General features: G+C 46.7%; 1 protein-coding gene and 1 pseudogene across 1 annotated transcript; one reads left to right on the top strand and one right to left on the bottom strand.

Annotated features, from left to right (window-relative positions):
- Positions 1-2,527: 2,527 nt before the first annotated feature.
- LOC136538221 (adenylosuccinate synthetase 2, chloroplastic-like) lies at positions 2,528-6,046 on the top strand (annotated as a pseudogene).
- A 2,143-nt stretch (positions 6,047-8,189) lies between these two features.
- Positions 8,190-10,858, bottom strand: LOC136538220 (N-terminal acetyltransferase B complex catalytic subunit NAA20). The gene is made up of 6 exons (XM_066530212.1): positions 10,631-10,858; positions 10,460-10,550; positions 9,770-9,902; positions 8,820-8,889; positions 8,605-8,665; positions 8,190-8,511 (listed from the first exon to the last, which is right to left on the bottom strand). The coding sequence occupies exons 1-6, from the start codon at positions 10,706-10,708 to the stop codon at positions 8,420-8,422; spliced, it is 525 nt and encodes a 174-aa protein (XP_066386309.1). The 5' UTR covers positions 10,709-10,858; the 3' UTR covers positions 8,190-8,419.
- Between the last annotated feature and the right edge of the window lie 3,036 nt (positions 10,859-13,894).

Below are 13,894 nucleotides of genomic sequence, written 5' to 3'. Positions count from 1 at the left end.
ACGTGTTTCTCAGCTGTTGGAATGAGCAAAAGTGACTCCACTCATGAGTGGAGCTTCTATTTATAAGGCAGCCTAAAAAACAAACCGTTATGAGCTTCTGCGGGGTGACCGGACGCTCCGATCGTTTTGACTGGACGCTCCGGTCAGTTCAACCCGCGCAACAGTTTTCACGTGATGACCGGACGCGTCCGGTCGCTCTTGAATGCTTACTGTAAACGACCGGACGCTGGATACTCAGGGTCCGGTCACCACTGACCGGACGTGTCCGGTCACACTTTCTCAAGTCTGGACCCTTACTGGAGTCGACCGGACGCTGACCCTCAGCGTCCGGTCACATTGACCTTCCAGCATTCGGTCACACCAGACTTGATCACCTCAGTCAAATGAACTGATCAGACCCTACGGCCACCGTCCGGTCGCACCGGAGCCAGCGTCCGGTCAGTATTTGACCCTCCATTCACTTCCAACTCTCGATCATATGTGAATGAAGTTTGCTCCAAAGGATCTTAGGCATTCATAGGAGCTACCTAGAGCTAGTTTTAACAAGTGTGCACCACACCTAACTCACTAGACTCAACTAGGTCAAGCTACCCGTTCATACCCCCCTTAATAGTACGGCCAAAGGAAAAACAAAGTCCTAAACTACTCTAAGTGTCTCTCCAACTTCAATTGACACTTAGAACTAGTTATCCTTAACCTTATCGTCCATCCTTTAAAAACCGAAACAATTTCCATCGTAGGGGCATGACAACCTCGATTGCCCAATCGATCTCCATTACCATGACCTAACTTAATTACCTCTGCAAAACACACGTTAGTCATAGTAATCTTGTATTGACATTAATCACCGAAATCCAACTAGGAGCCTAGATGCTTTCAAGGTTCATAAACCTGGTGTCCCTCGTGGACCGGCTTCCCAACAAAGGCTCGGCCCAAGCAGACAACGCGTAACTTGTGGGTTGGCCCAAATACCTAAACGATAGGTCAGAAGGGCGATCCAATCACTGGCCAAAAGGCCTGGCCGAGGAGAAACGACGCCCATTTTTGACTCTGGCCCACCTCTCTGACCAGAGTGCTCGCTTAGGGATACGCCAGACCCCTACTCACTACTCTTCTCCGACTGGCGTGATCGAAGCCAACTGGAACCAACCGACCGAGGATGCCCGCTCGGTAAGGACCAGGAAACAGACGGAGAAAGTAAGGCAGGGTGCACGAGTCAAACTACAATATCGGGGACCGTACCCTGTACACCTGCAGAAACAATACTCTACGACCTTCCTGGCATGATAGAATCCAAATAGTGTTGTAGGCACCGATATTTTACCCTACAGTATTATGGGCACCATTAACTCCCATACGTTAAGACTCCCCCACATGTCTTTGGGCATCGACAGTGTTGTGGACGCCGACATTTACCGTACCAGACGAATATGGTAAAACCTCTAGCATGCCTCCAGGTATCAACAGTGTGGCAGTCGCCGACGTCTGTCATACCCGAAGAAGACAACACAACCTCCCACGTGTATTTGACATCTAACAGTGTTGTGCGCGTCTACCATCATCTTGTACCCGTCGACGTGGGAAGCAAAACTTAGCAACAAACATACTCCTTCCTTCTCACTTGTAACCCCTTTATTTATAAAAGGGGATGCGCTCTCTTCCAATAGACAGATTTATTAGATCGATCAAGTTCGTTAGCACATAATAGCAGAACCACTAAGTTTAAACCACGAGCACAAGCTCGAACACTTAGCTCATAGCGGAGCTCCCGTCACTCTCGGCTCTTTCGATCGGAGTCCGACCAGACCTCTTGTACCCTATGTTTCTCCTTCTCATTTGTAACCCAACTGTAAACTTCGAGCACCTGGACTCAGAAATAAAGTCACCGACCGACTCAAACTGAACATAGAACACGTTGTCTGAACCAATATAAACCATATATCATTAAATATTAGACCACCTCTGATCACAATATACGACAAAACTACATGTATTTACGTGTCAATCACTTTGTACCTGGACAGGCACCCACGGTAGAAAAACTACCGCTAGCACTGGAACTCCGGTGCTCGCTATGTTGATACAGTAGTGGACAATTTGGAAGGAGATGAATCGCTGTATATTTTTTTATAATAAAATCGGTGTAAGACAACTTTACATTTGAAGAAAAAATCTATTTATATGGATGGTATCCTATATTGTTTTGTCCGTAATAAAGCACGGACGCAATCCTATAGTCCAATAAAAAGGAATGCAAGGATTACGGGCATTTATATGTGATCAATCTGCGCGATTGTCAATTATCGAGCGAATCAAACTTTAGATTACCGTCTTGGTAACAATGATTTTTTTGATACTAGTAACAAATGATTTGGTATTGGTAACAAAAAATGATTTTGAAAGAGCAATGCATCGTAACGCAGGCCGTACATGAGGCCCACCCACCAGCCACTCATCAGCCGCCGCCTCCTTTTCCTAGTTCCTTACCCGGTTACCCCTTCTCCCTCCACCCGCGCCGCGCCAACGCCACGCCATGCCGCTAGCTCCTCTGTCGCTGGACCCCGCCCCCTTCTCTCTCATCCGCCCCGACGCCGGCTGCGGCGGACGCGTCCTGGTCCAGGGGCCTGCACCGCGCCTATGCCAGCCGGTGAGGGCGGCTCCCGTGGCACCCGCCACCACGGATGAGCCATCTGCGGCCGCGCGGGGCCGGCTGGAGTCGCTGAGCCAGGTGGCCGGAGTGCTGGGCACGCAGTGGGGCGACGAGGGGAAGGGAAAGCTCGTCGACATCCTCGCCCAGCGCTTCGACGTCGTCGCTCGGTGCCAGGTCTCTCTCTCGCACGCGCCTCTCGCGAAGGCGCAATGCTCGCCGCGCTGTTGCTGTTCGTTGGCGCGCTGGTGTTCGATGAATTGCATTGCGCTGGGTTATAAGTTAGTTTCAGGGTTCATGTACGCGTCAGAGGAGTTTGCAATTCCTTGATATAAACTTGTTTGCTGTAGAATTTCTTTCATAATTTTTTTACATTCTTGATCCGCTGTGCTTCCATCTTTGCATTTGGCGCGGTCCCTAGCTTGTCGTCTTAGAACAATGCCATCATCGTGCTCGCTGTAGTACTTCCATGGAGGTGGCTAGAGATTAGCTACTCTAGGAACTTTGTTAAGTCTTCACGAAAGCTTTTTTAGAGGCTCTTCCTCTGCGCACACCTGTTCGGTACTGAGTAGTTACTACTTAAATACTGTCATGCAATTATCTGTAAACCATCCAAAGCACGTGTCAAGGTAGTTTGATCACAAGTTGTTGAGTCATGCTTCTTAAGGATAAATTATACCCCTCAAGCTTGGGTGTTTATCATCGGTCCCCAGTTCTCTTGAATTGTGTGAAAGATTGTCCCGTCATGGTAATTTTAGCAATATTCAGTAATGTGCTCAGTTCAGGTAAAACATGTGAGGTGTCTGTTCATAAACATCTGACTATTTGTGTCTGCTCAGTGAATCAAATGTTTCATCAACCTCTTAGTTCACTGCTAGAACTTAGGCAATGCTAGATCACTACCTTTAGGGTTATGGATGTGATAATAATCTAATATTGGCAAACATGCAGTATTAGTATATTCATGAGGTTGTATAGAACAAACAGCAGGCTGCCACAGTTTTTAGTAGAAGACTAACAGTTGATTTAAATTCACTACTTCTGTTTCTAACCGGTTCTTATGTATGATTTGCATTGCCCTACGTCACTTTTAACTTTTCTTTATGTAACTTTCCTATTTCTCAGTCATGCTATTGACTTCTAAACCACAATGATTATGGACTTGAAAACGCTGCATTTTCTCAACATAGCCTTTGTGTTCCCCTGTTCTTCAACAAGCAGAAGAACAGTTATGGGTAGTGAAACATCAATAATTACGGTGTACATATCTTTTTATGGCATGTCCTAAGTGTTATCCTAAACGCTAAACGGTAAACAGTCGGTCACCTACCGTTTAGCCCATTATTCGGGCAAAACGGGTGTTTAAACGGGGAAAACGGCCGTTTAAACGGTCAAAACAACCGATTAAACGGAAACGGTGTACCACCGTGTAGCGTTTAAATGGTGTGTAAACGGGCTAAACGGCTGTTTAGGCGAACAGTCCTATTAATAAAAATGGGATCGTATGACTTAACTTTTGCAATAACAACATTTCATCCTCTATAGCAATTCACTACCAAGCAACCACTATTAAGAGCGCCGGCTACTAACATGTGTAGCTCCTTGTGGTTTGACATATGATCATGTATTCGTGTTTCCTTGTGAATAACATTGCCTGTGCAGAGTCCACTCAACTTACTATTTCTTCTGCTGTTCTATGTGGTTATTTGAGGCTCTGTTAGTTTAAGTTGATCCTTCCTCTGAAATAGTTGGTGACAGTAGTACCAGGCCTACTGTTTGCAATAAGATTTGATGCACGAGAAAAAAAAAGATTTGATACACCCCTGTTTTCCCCCTTTAACTTGTAGGGTTGTTTATGTTCTTAGGGTGGAGCTAATGCTGGACATACCATATACAATTCTGAAGGGAAGAAGTTTGCACTTCATCTTGTTCCATCAGGCATCCTTAATGAAAACACTCAGTGTGTGATTGGTAATGGAGCAGTTGTTCATCTTCCTGGATTCTTTAAGGAAATTGATGGGCTAGAGTCTAATGGAATTTCTTGCGAGGGAAGGCTTTTGGTATCAGACCGTGCCCATCTTTTGTTTGATCTTCATCAAGTTGTTGATGGTCTTAGAGAGGTAGAGCTTGGGAATGCCCTTATAGGGACAACGAAGAGAGGAATTGGACCATGCTATTCGAACAAGGTTACAAGAATGGACTCAGAGTAAGTGATCTGCGACATATGGATACCTTTGGTGCAAAACTCAACAACCTACTAAGAGATGCAGCTCTACGCTTCAAAGATTTTGAATACGATAGCAAGATTCTAAAAGAGGAAGTTGAGAAGTATAAAAGGTTTGCTGAACGATTGGAACCTTTTATCACTGATACTGTGCATTTCATGAATCAGTCCATTTTGCAGAAGAAGAAAATATTGGTTGAAGGTGGTCAAGCTACCATGTTAGACATAGACTTTGGGACCTACCCCTTTGTTACTTCCTCAAGTCCCTCAGCTGGTGGAATCTGTACTGGGCTTGGTATTGCTCCCAGAAATCTTGGTGATATCATTGGAGTGGTACGCTTAATTACTTAAACTGCTTAAAATTTCTTATGTCCCATTCTTGCTGAACGTAATGTTTTTATGTCCAGGTAAAAGCCTACACAACTAGGGTTGGATCCGGTCCTTTCCCAACAGAACTATTGGGTAAGACTGGCGATTTGCTTCGTGCTTCTGGAATGGAATTTGGTACTACAACAGGTCGTCCTAGGCGTTGTGGCTGGCTTGATATAGTTGCACTTAAATACTGTTGCCAAATCAATTGTTTCTCATCTTTGAATCTCACAAAACTCGATGTCTTAACTGGACTCAAGGAAATTAAGCTGGGTACCTCATACTACACCGATGATGGTAACACTGTCCAATCATTCCCAGCAGATCTTGATCTTCTAGAGCAAATAAAGGTAAGGATCGAAACAGTCTATCCTGCTTTACTGAGTTGTGTTTCATCGGTATAACTTTATATACAACACAATCAAAGCGGTCTCCAGCATGGCACTTAATTTGGATCTTGTTTCTCTTGACAACAATTCCTGTGGTCTCTGGTTGTGTAGGTCAAATATGAGGCCCTACCTGGATGGGAGGAAGACATTTCCTCAATACGAGACTACAGTGATCTCCCAGAAACTGCTCGTCGCTATGTGGAGAGGATAGAGGAACTGGTCGGCATTCCAGTCCACTACATTGGTGTCGGGCCTGGACGTGACGCCCTCATATACAAATAATTACTCGTCTTGTTTCAGAGACCCCTCACTTAGTTCAATAATGTAATTGCTTTGGTTACTAATAAAACAGGCTGATCGTGGAGGGTGTAGAATTTATCATCCTTTGCTAAATGAGTTCAAGTCAGCTTCAGGAAGCATCTGTCCAAATTGCCCTTTGCATTTGTTATTTTTACTGGCCACCTAATTTAAGCATATCTTTTTTTTTTGAAACAATGGCAGGAGCTCTGCCTTTCAATTAAGACGAATGAAGTTTATATACAAGCAAAAGATAGCCAAGCATGGTGCCAAACACCACGAAAGGTTACCCACCCATGCAACGCGACAGAGTACACACTACCATGAGTCATCGTTGCCGAGCATAGTTGCAAAGCAGCTAGCAGCTCCGACTTTCCATGGCAAAACACCGACAACCCATCATAAGATGTCAGTCCAACGGGCCCGAAGCAGTAGGCTGTAGCAGGTCATCGTTGCTGAGCTCAACGGCCCCGCGAAGAGCAGCTCCGACTTCCTGCCATGATCCCACGCCCCGCCCGCGGCGATTGCCGAGCCTCTAAAGCTGAAAACCCAGCCGTCGGAGAAGGAGGGTTCGACACGCGTCATCGTTGCTGAGCTACATCCCCTGATGCAGCAGCTCCGACTTCGCGATGCAGAACTCGCCGTCTCGCATCAATCGGGTGTCGAGAGGCGGAGGACATCCGCCGAATGAGACATCATGGCCGAGACGAATTTCCACAGCGCTGCCTTCAGGAAGGGTACGACGCCAAATGCGTCGCCGTCGCTTGTCCAGGAAAGGACCGGGTTTTCACTCGTGGAAGACATGGCTGGGGGCACAAGAACACGACGCCCCCAACAAGGAAAACGGCGTCCACAGGCGTCGTCGTCGCCAAGGCTTTCGCCCGAGGTGCCCCTAGCACATACGTCGAGTCAAGATGCTGGACCGTAGCCTGTCGCCACCGTCGTCGTCACTGTCATCCCGCAGAAGCTTCTCCAGAGGGGCATCGACGTGCCGGTTGCACACAGCAGCCGCACAGCTGCGTCGGCCGCCACCCCCTCCGATCGGACAACATGTAGAACTGGACTTACCCTGCCGCGCGCGACACCCTGCCGCACGCCGAAGCCGTCGCCGGCACAAGCACCCGCCGTCGACGCTGCCGACCTCCGCCAGTCACCGTGAGAGGCTGGTTTGCCCCGCTCGACCTTCGCCCGCCTCGCTGCCATGGCGCCGCAGACACGAAAATGAGGAGGCCGTCGCCGTCCATGCCACCACGGCGCCAACGTCGCACACCAGCGCAGGGCGTCGACTCCACACGGCCACCGCGCCACAGCCGTGGCACTTCGGTGCAGCTAACGCCAGCCCGGGCGGACGCCCGGGTGCGCGCGCCCCGGATAACGCCCCACAATCCACGGCCGCGCCCATTTTTCCAAAAACTTGAGTGGCCAAATTTTGGCAAGAATTTTGAAGCAAAAGAAGCACTGAATGCTCTGATTTTTTTTTTAAAAAAAATTGTTTGAAACTCCAATGTCCAAATAAGTTGAAGCATTGCTGAATGAACCCTTTAATGTCGAGTCTGCATATCTAGCCTCGTCGATCCTACATCCTGAGACCTGGAACTTCCATTAACTGTTTTGTGCTAGCATCGGCAGTCTTTCCCGCACCTGCGAATGAACTTCCAATAACTGTTTTGTGCTAGCATCGGCAGTCTTTCCTGCACCTGCGAACCAACATATCACGCACATGATCTCTTGCGCAATGTATTGCTGCTTGCATCAAAAGCAGCATCAGTGTTGATCACCGCGCTTTTCTCTGGAGGTTTCCACTTCCTGTTTGGTCTCCTCTTCCTCGACCATTACTTTACAACCATTGTCCAGAGTAATGTTTTTGCAATGAGGTGACTTGCTTAAACATGGTCGCGCCAACAGCATATGTGAAAGGGTAAAGAATGATATCATTTGATTGACAAGCTCACGTGCCATTCAGTATCTAAAAAGGATGTACCCAGTCCAGAGAGCTCCCGCTCTGTGCGGGGTCTGGGAAAATGTGTCAGTGGTAAGCCTTACCCTCGCCTATGCAATGCGAGGAGACCACGACTCGAACCCGAGACCTTCCGGTCACAGGCGGTAAGACTCTTCGTGCCATTCAGTATCTCAGGCACTGAATTGCTACTAATTGTGATGCCAGGTTAAACTCTACCTATCACCGCTTAACATGGGTCAAATGTAACTTGTACTGTGTAAGCTGTATAAAAACACACTACACTACACAGCAAATAGCATCACAGGATAAAAATGGGTGCGACCTCAGAACAAAGAAATTCGATTCCATGCCAAGACATAGTTCTTGCTATTCTCAAATATAAAAACTTCAGCATTCACCTCGAAAACCTCTGTCCCCTAACAGGTACGAAAAAAACAATACACTGACAACTAATGACACTACCAGATATTCAAAGCCTATCAAATTCCACACCAGAGCTTTCAACGTAAGCACCAGGTAGTGAAGTTTTAACATCAATCATATTCAAGTTCATCAGGCGTAATTGGCCTCTTGAGTGGTATGATGGACTTCTTCTCAACATCTTGTGATAATGCTTTTCTCATATCTGGAGCAAAAACATATACAGGCATAAGTGCACCATAATAAGCAACAAATTTGGAATATGTATGCCTTGAGATTTGGCACTGCAAATGCTTACCAAGGCCATCTTCTTCCCCTGAGTAGTACCGGAGCACCCTTCGGTAAACCACATAACCAAGCTATGGAAACGAGGAACATAATTAGGCAAGTTCACTCACTAAACTACTTGGTTTCATTGGTTGACATTAATAAATATTAAAAAGTTCTGTTTGGAGCAGCAGAATATTGGCACATCAAGTGGGCATTGATCCTGAAATTTATAGACACTGTTACCTTTTCGTACATCCTTATCGCTGGCATGTTAGATGCCCTTACAAAGAGATCCACAAAGTAGGCCTTATCCCTGAATAGGAAAACTGGGTTATAATAGTATGTGAAGTAATGCTAGTGATGTAGTATGTATGACTTCAAGGACATCACATCTATCCAACATGATAACACTAATGTGGGTTGAACATAGCAGATATTCAGTGCCTATTATCAGGGTGACAAGTAACCAGACTAGTTTGTGGGGGAAAATGTAACCAGACTAGGGCACAGGGGGATGATATGTCATGAATTCAGTTATCCCCTTCAATGTAAACGTGAGAATGGGAGGGTATTGTGCTCTTATACCACTCTAAATGCTCTACCAGGATGAAACCCTGTTCCTAACTACTCCCTCCGTTCCAAATTATAAGACGTTTCGGCTTTTCTAAATTCATAGCTACTGCTATGCACCTAGATATAGTGTATGTCTAAATACGTAGCAAAAACAATGTATCTAGAAAAGCCAAAACGTCTTATAATTTGGAATGGAGGGAGTAGTAACTACCGATCAGCCCCTCACACATGCAGAACTTGAAATAAGCTGGATAGGGGGAGAAATGTTCCTTGATCTAGTTAGCAAAAGCTGGAATCAAGAAGTAGAAGCATGAACCATAATTATTTTTTCTGATACATAAAGTGTGAATCCAAGACAATGGGAATTTTTCTTAAGATTATCAGAGCATTAAGATAGGAAAAGAATATGAAATATCTGGAGAGAAGAACAGATTATATGAACTATTAGCATGTCATGAACTATAAACTCAACAATCAACAATTAAGATTACAACAATCATACATTGTGAAGATCCAATAATAGCACAAGAACTCCGTATCCATAATAAAGGGGAAAAAAGATATCATAGGGACTAAACAAGAAGGAGAAAGAGAAAGAGAAACGAAAACATGCTACTTACATCTTATCACTGATTTCCTCCAGTAAGTTCATAAGCTTCTTGGCTAACTTCTGCCTCCGAAATTCAGAGGCAACTGACACCGCTGTGACGTGTCCATGCCAAGATTCACCTTGCCCTTCAACTTTACCCATGACTGCAAAAGATTTCTAGCTTACTTCCCTAAACTAAATGAAGGTGAAAGAAAGAAATGGAATATGCAGAATAATATTGCATTATATGCTTCAGTAGGGGATAAACCTCTAATTTTGATGCTCACCACTCAAGATTAAAAACAAAAGAGGCCATAGTGAGTTAACCAGTATCCTATTGCTACCTTCACCAGCCATTTAAGATTTCACACACTCCTTTTACAAACCAACATCGCAAATCCCAGTATCTTACAAGTGCACTTTGCACTCCTAAAACAATGCCAACTTGAAGAACACAAACCATGGATTGCACCAGGCAGCATCTACATATGACTAATTGCGTAATGCATAAAAAACAGCGCAGAAAAAGATAATCCAGTGCCTTTTACACCACTCATGTCTGAACACTCAAACTAGCATCCAGGGTTTGCACTCTACATGTTCAGCTAATTTTAATTTGCCAAGCATAGATGCAGACGCACTAGCAGCGCACAACTAGCCGCGAATTTATGAGAGGCCGATACGCCCACACAACCAAGATGCAAAGGTATGAGAGACATACTGTAACCCATGACGCGGCCGCCAGGGTTGACGGCGGCGTGGAAGTAGTCGGGCCAGCGCGCCAGGTACGTCATGTAGAAGGACATGTTGAACTGCGGCGACCGAATCGTGAGATCAGAGAGGGGATGCGCTCGAACAAAGGAACGAAAGGGGAAACGCGTCGGTGGCGCACCGTCTCGGTGAGGTGGTCCAGGTTGACGGAGGCGAAGCGGAGGAGGTCGTCGCAGCAGAACCGGCGGATTGTCGTCATGCTTCCTTCTCTCCTCGCCTTTCTTTCCCTCTCTCTGCTCGGGGCGGCGGCGAGCGGGGCCGGCGCGGCGGGGTGGGGGGCGGCGCTCTATCCGGATTCGTGACTGACACTCTCTCTCTCTCTCGTCGGATTGCGGCCGGCCGGTCGGGTTTCTAGAAGCTCCGGTGGTGAAGGGTGAAGATGGCCAGGCCCATGTGGAATAAAATGCCCTCTAGGCCCACTTAAAATTTGGATGGAGCAAATGAGCCCAAACCCAACCGCGAGGAGGAAGAGCAGCCGAGCCCGCTACACCACACGGTCCAGACGCCCCGACCGCTCGAGTCCGCCTCCGCCGCGCCGCTTCCGACCTCCCATTTCGTCACCCGACTCCATCCACGCGGCCCCAACGCCAGCCACAGCACGAGTCTCTCAAGGCCGATTTTTTTTAACACTTTTTTAAACTAATTTTAAATCTAACACTATTTTAATTTTTTTTAAACTAACATTTTACATACGCCTATTTTCCTGGCGCGACGAAACGTCTGTGTGGCGCCATACATGGTGACGCGACGAGAGGGATGACGTGGCGACGACCGGGGCGCTGATCGGTGACGTGGCAGAGTCTACCGCGCCGCCACGCTATCCCTCACGGCGCGGCAGTCCCAGATAAATATCGCCCGTGAGCTGCCCTCCATCTGTCTGCCTTAACGCGGTGGCCGACTTCTACGCCGCGCCCTCCCGCCACTCCCAAACGCTGTCGGCGCTCAGCCCTCCGTTGACGCCTCTCTCCCTCCCTTCTCTTCCGTTCCCTGGCCGTCTCTCTCCCTCCTCGGCCATGTTCAAGGTAATGACGTACTTTTTATTTTCGTTTGAATGGTGGATTGAAATATTATGAATAAGAATTAAGGTTAGGAGAAAAATTATGTTTGAAAACTGTGGGCTATGGTTTGAAGGAAGATATTAGTTTGATTTTGTCAATATTAAGGTTAATTATTTAAGATATGTTTACCATGTGTATTTTTGTTGCTATAAGTGTTGGTTATATTATTTGAGTTGCAATGTAAATGATTATATTTTATATTAATTTGTGTTGTTTTGATTGATGTTTAATTTGAATCGTTTTATTAGATGGAAGACATGTTTCGGTAGCAGTTGTGACGAAAACAGGGTCATCCTATAGAATTATACCCCGATGAGTCTAGCAAAGATGCTCCGTCTCTCCTGACCTTCCTGTCCCTAACTGTGACTGTGGTCATCCGGCCGACGTGTTTCAATCGAGACATCTGGACACAGCGGCTCGTTGCTTCTACACATGCAGTCGTTTTAACGTAAGTAATTTTTTCGTATGTTTTTTTTTTCATTTGTATTTTTAGGTTACTAATATTTTATTGAATTTTTTTTGTGTAGGCCCATGAGATGTACTTTTTTTCACTGGATCGACGGTGCAAACAAGTTTGACCCTAGGTACCCCATCCGTTTATTGCTCTCCGATGCATCTAAGTTTTTTAATAATAGCGAATGCATTGAGAATTTCTACAACGAACAAAATCGAGTGAAATTATTTCAAATATGTTTGGCTGGCATATATATCTTGCATGTTTTCCATGTATTTTAAATAGTAGCGTGTAATTTATGTTATTAGCATCAGATCAATGTAAAATAACAATAATGTTATCACTTTACTCCAGCATTCTTTTTTCATGAATCACGTTTGGCACGCAACCCTAAGCCTAGGTTCTGTCGTGCCATAGCCTACGGCGCAGCACTGACGAGCCAAGGCTCACGGCGTGGTAGGACCTGAACGCAAACAGAAGTCGACCAGCCTCAATTGCAATTGAACGGGAGCTGTTGTCGGTGCTGTAAACAACTACAAGTGCTATCGCGACGCATTGAAATAAATATAAAGTAAATAAATGTAGTCCGTGCGTAAGTTGACAAGTTACCATATAACATTTTCATTGGTTCATGAGTCTGCAAGTTTCGGACGATAATATTCGTTCGACATAAGTTCGACATAACCAACTAAGTCTTAGGAGCGTAAGGATCCCTCGGACGCCTCTGTCTTTTTTGAATTTGTAGGCAACACGCGTTGCCAGTGCTTACGGCTCGTACCCAAAGGTCGTTGAAGCTAGAAGGTTCATCAAACCATTTCAATTCTTCTTCCATATCCTCAAACATACTATCTTTTCTCCTAACACTTTTTCCGTAAAAAACTCTAACACAACAATCATCTACAAAAGTATTTTAAGAAACTTTATCAAATCATTGAAATCATCGTACGTAATGTCCATAGTAATATTAATACATATTCTAACTATAACTATACTGACTAATCTAATATTAACATCTATACAAGGCTAACTACAACAACTAACTATACTAAATACAATGAATAACTAGACTCGCTAACTAAACTAACTAACTTTACTATCTATACTAACTTACTATATTGCCTATACTAACTAAACTAAGTTTACTAACTATACTAACTATATTTTACTAATTATACTAACTTTATTTATTTTACTAACTTACTATAATAACAATGTCGATTCAATCAACAAATACACTAAGGGAGTACCTCGCGGCAGCAGCGTGCACTCGTCCTTGCGGCGGCGACGTGCTAGACCGGGCCGGAAGGCGCGGGCGCTGGCCTCGGCGGCGACGGTGGGTGGACACGGGATAGAGAGAAGGGGGGCGGTAGTTGGGAGCGGTGTACAACGCGGCAGTGGCAGTCGCGGGCGCTGCAGTGAGGGCGGTGGCGGGCGTAGCGGGCAGCCGTCGTGCGTGACCAGAGGGCGCAACGGGCGGCCGGAGGGGGTAGCGCACCGTCGTGCGGGCGTGGCGGGTGCAGTGGGCGGCCGGCGGCCGTGGCACGCCGGCGTTCGTGGCGCGGCCGGCACGTGCGGGTGCGGCGGGAGTGGAGCGCCGGCGTGCGGCCGCAGCCGGTGTCAGGCGCGGCGGGCGTGGTAGGCAGACGGCCAGGTGCGGCAGCCGGCAGGCGCGAGCGGGCACGGCGGTCGCGTGCAGGCAAGCTGGCGGGCGCGGACGTGCGTGCGGTGGGCAAGATGTGGCGTAGCGAAACTGGGCCGCAGGGCTTTAGCCGCCTCTGCCACGCCACCGATCAGGGCGCGTCACTGTCGCACCATGATGCGTGGCGTGTCAGCGTCAGGCCCTGATCGGTGGTGCGGCAGAGCCGACCACGTC

The sequence above is a fragment of the Miscanthus floridulus genome, chromosome 2 (genome assembly GCF_019320115.1).
Source record: "Miscanthus floridulus cultivar M001 chromosome 2, ASM1932011v1, whole genome shotgun sequence".
Lineage (NCBI taxonomy): Eukaryota > Viridiplantae > Streptophyta > Magnoliopsida > Poales > Poaceae > Miscanthus > Miscanthus floridulus.
The sequence above is the reverse complement of the archived record's forward strand: the minus strand, read 5'-3'. Positions and strand labels throughout refer to the sequence as shown.

What these genes read in the sequence shown, in the direction of transcription:
- LOC136538220 (XM_066530212.1), bottom strand. Translation starts at nt 10,708, where the DNA reads ATGACGACAATCCGCCGGTTCTGCTGCGACGACCTCCTCCGCTTCGCC. An exon ending in TGGACCACCTCACCGAGACG is followed by an intron (nt 10,551 to 10,630) that starts GTGCGCCACCGA and finishes CGGTCGCCGCAG; the next exon opens with TTCAACATGTCCTTCTACAT. An exon ending in CGGCCGCGTCATGGGTTACA is followed by an intron (nt 9,903 to 10,459) that starts GTATGTCTCTCA and finishes AATCTTTTGCAG; the next exon opens with TCATGGGTAAAGTTGAAGGG.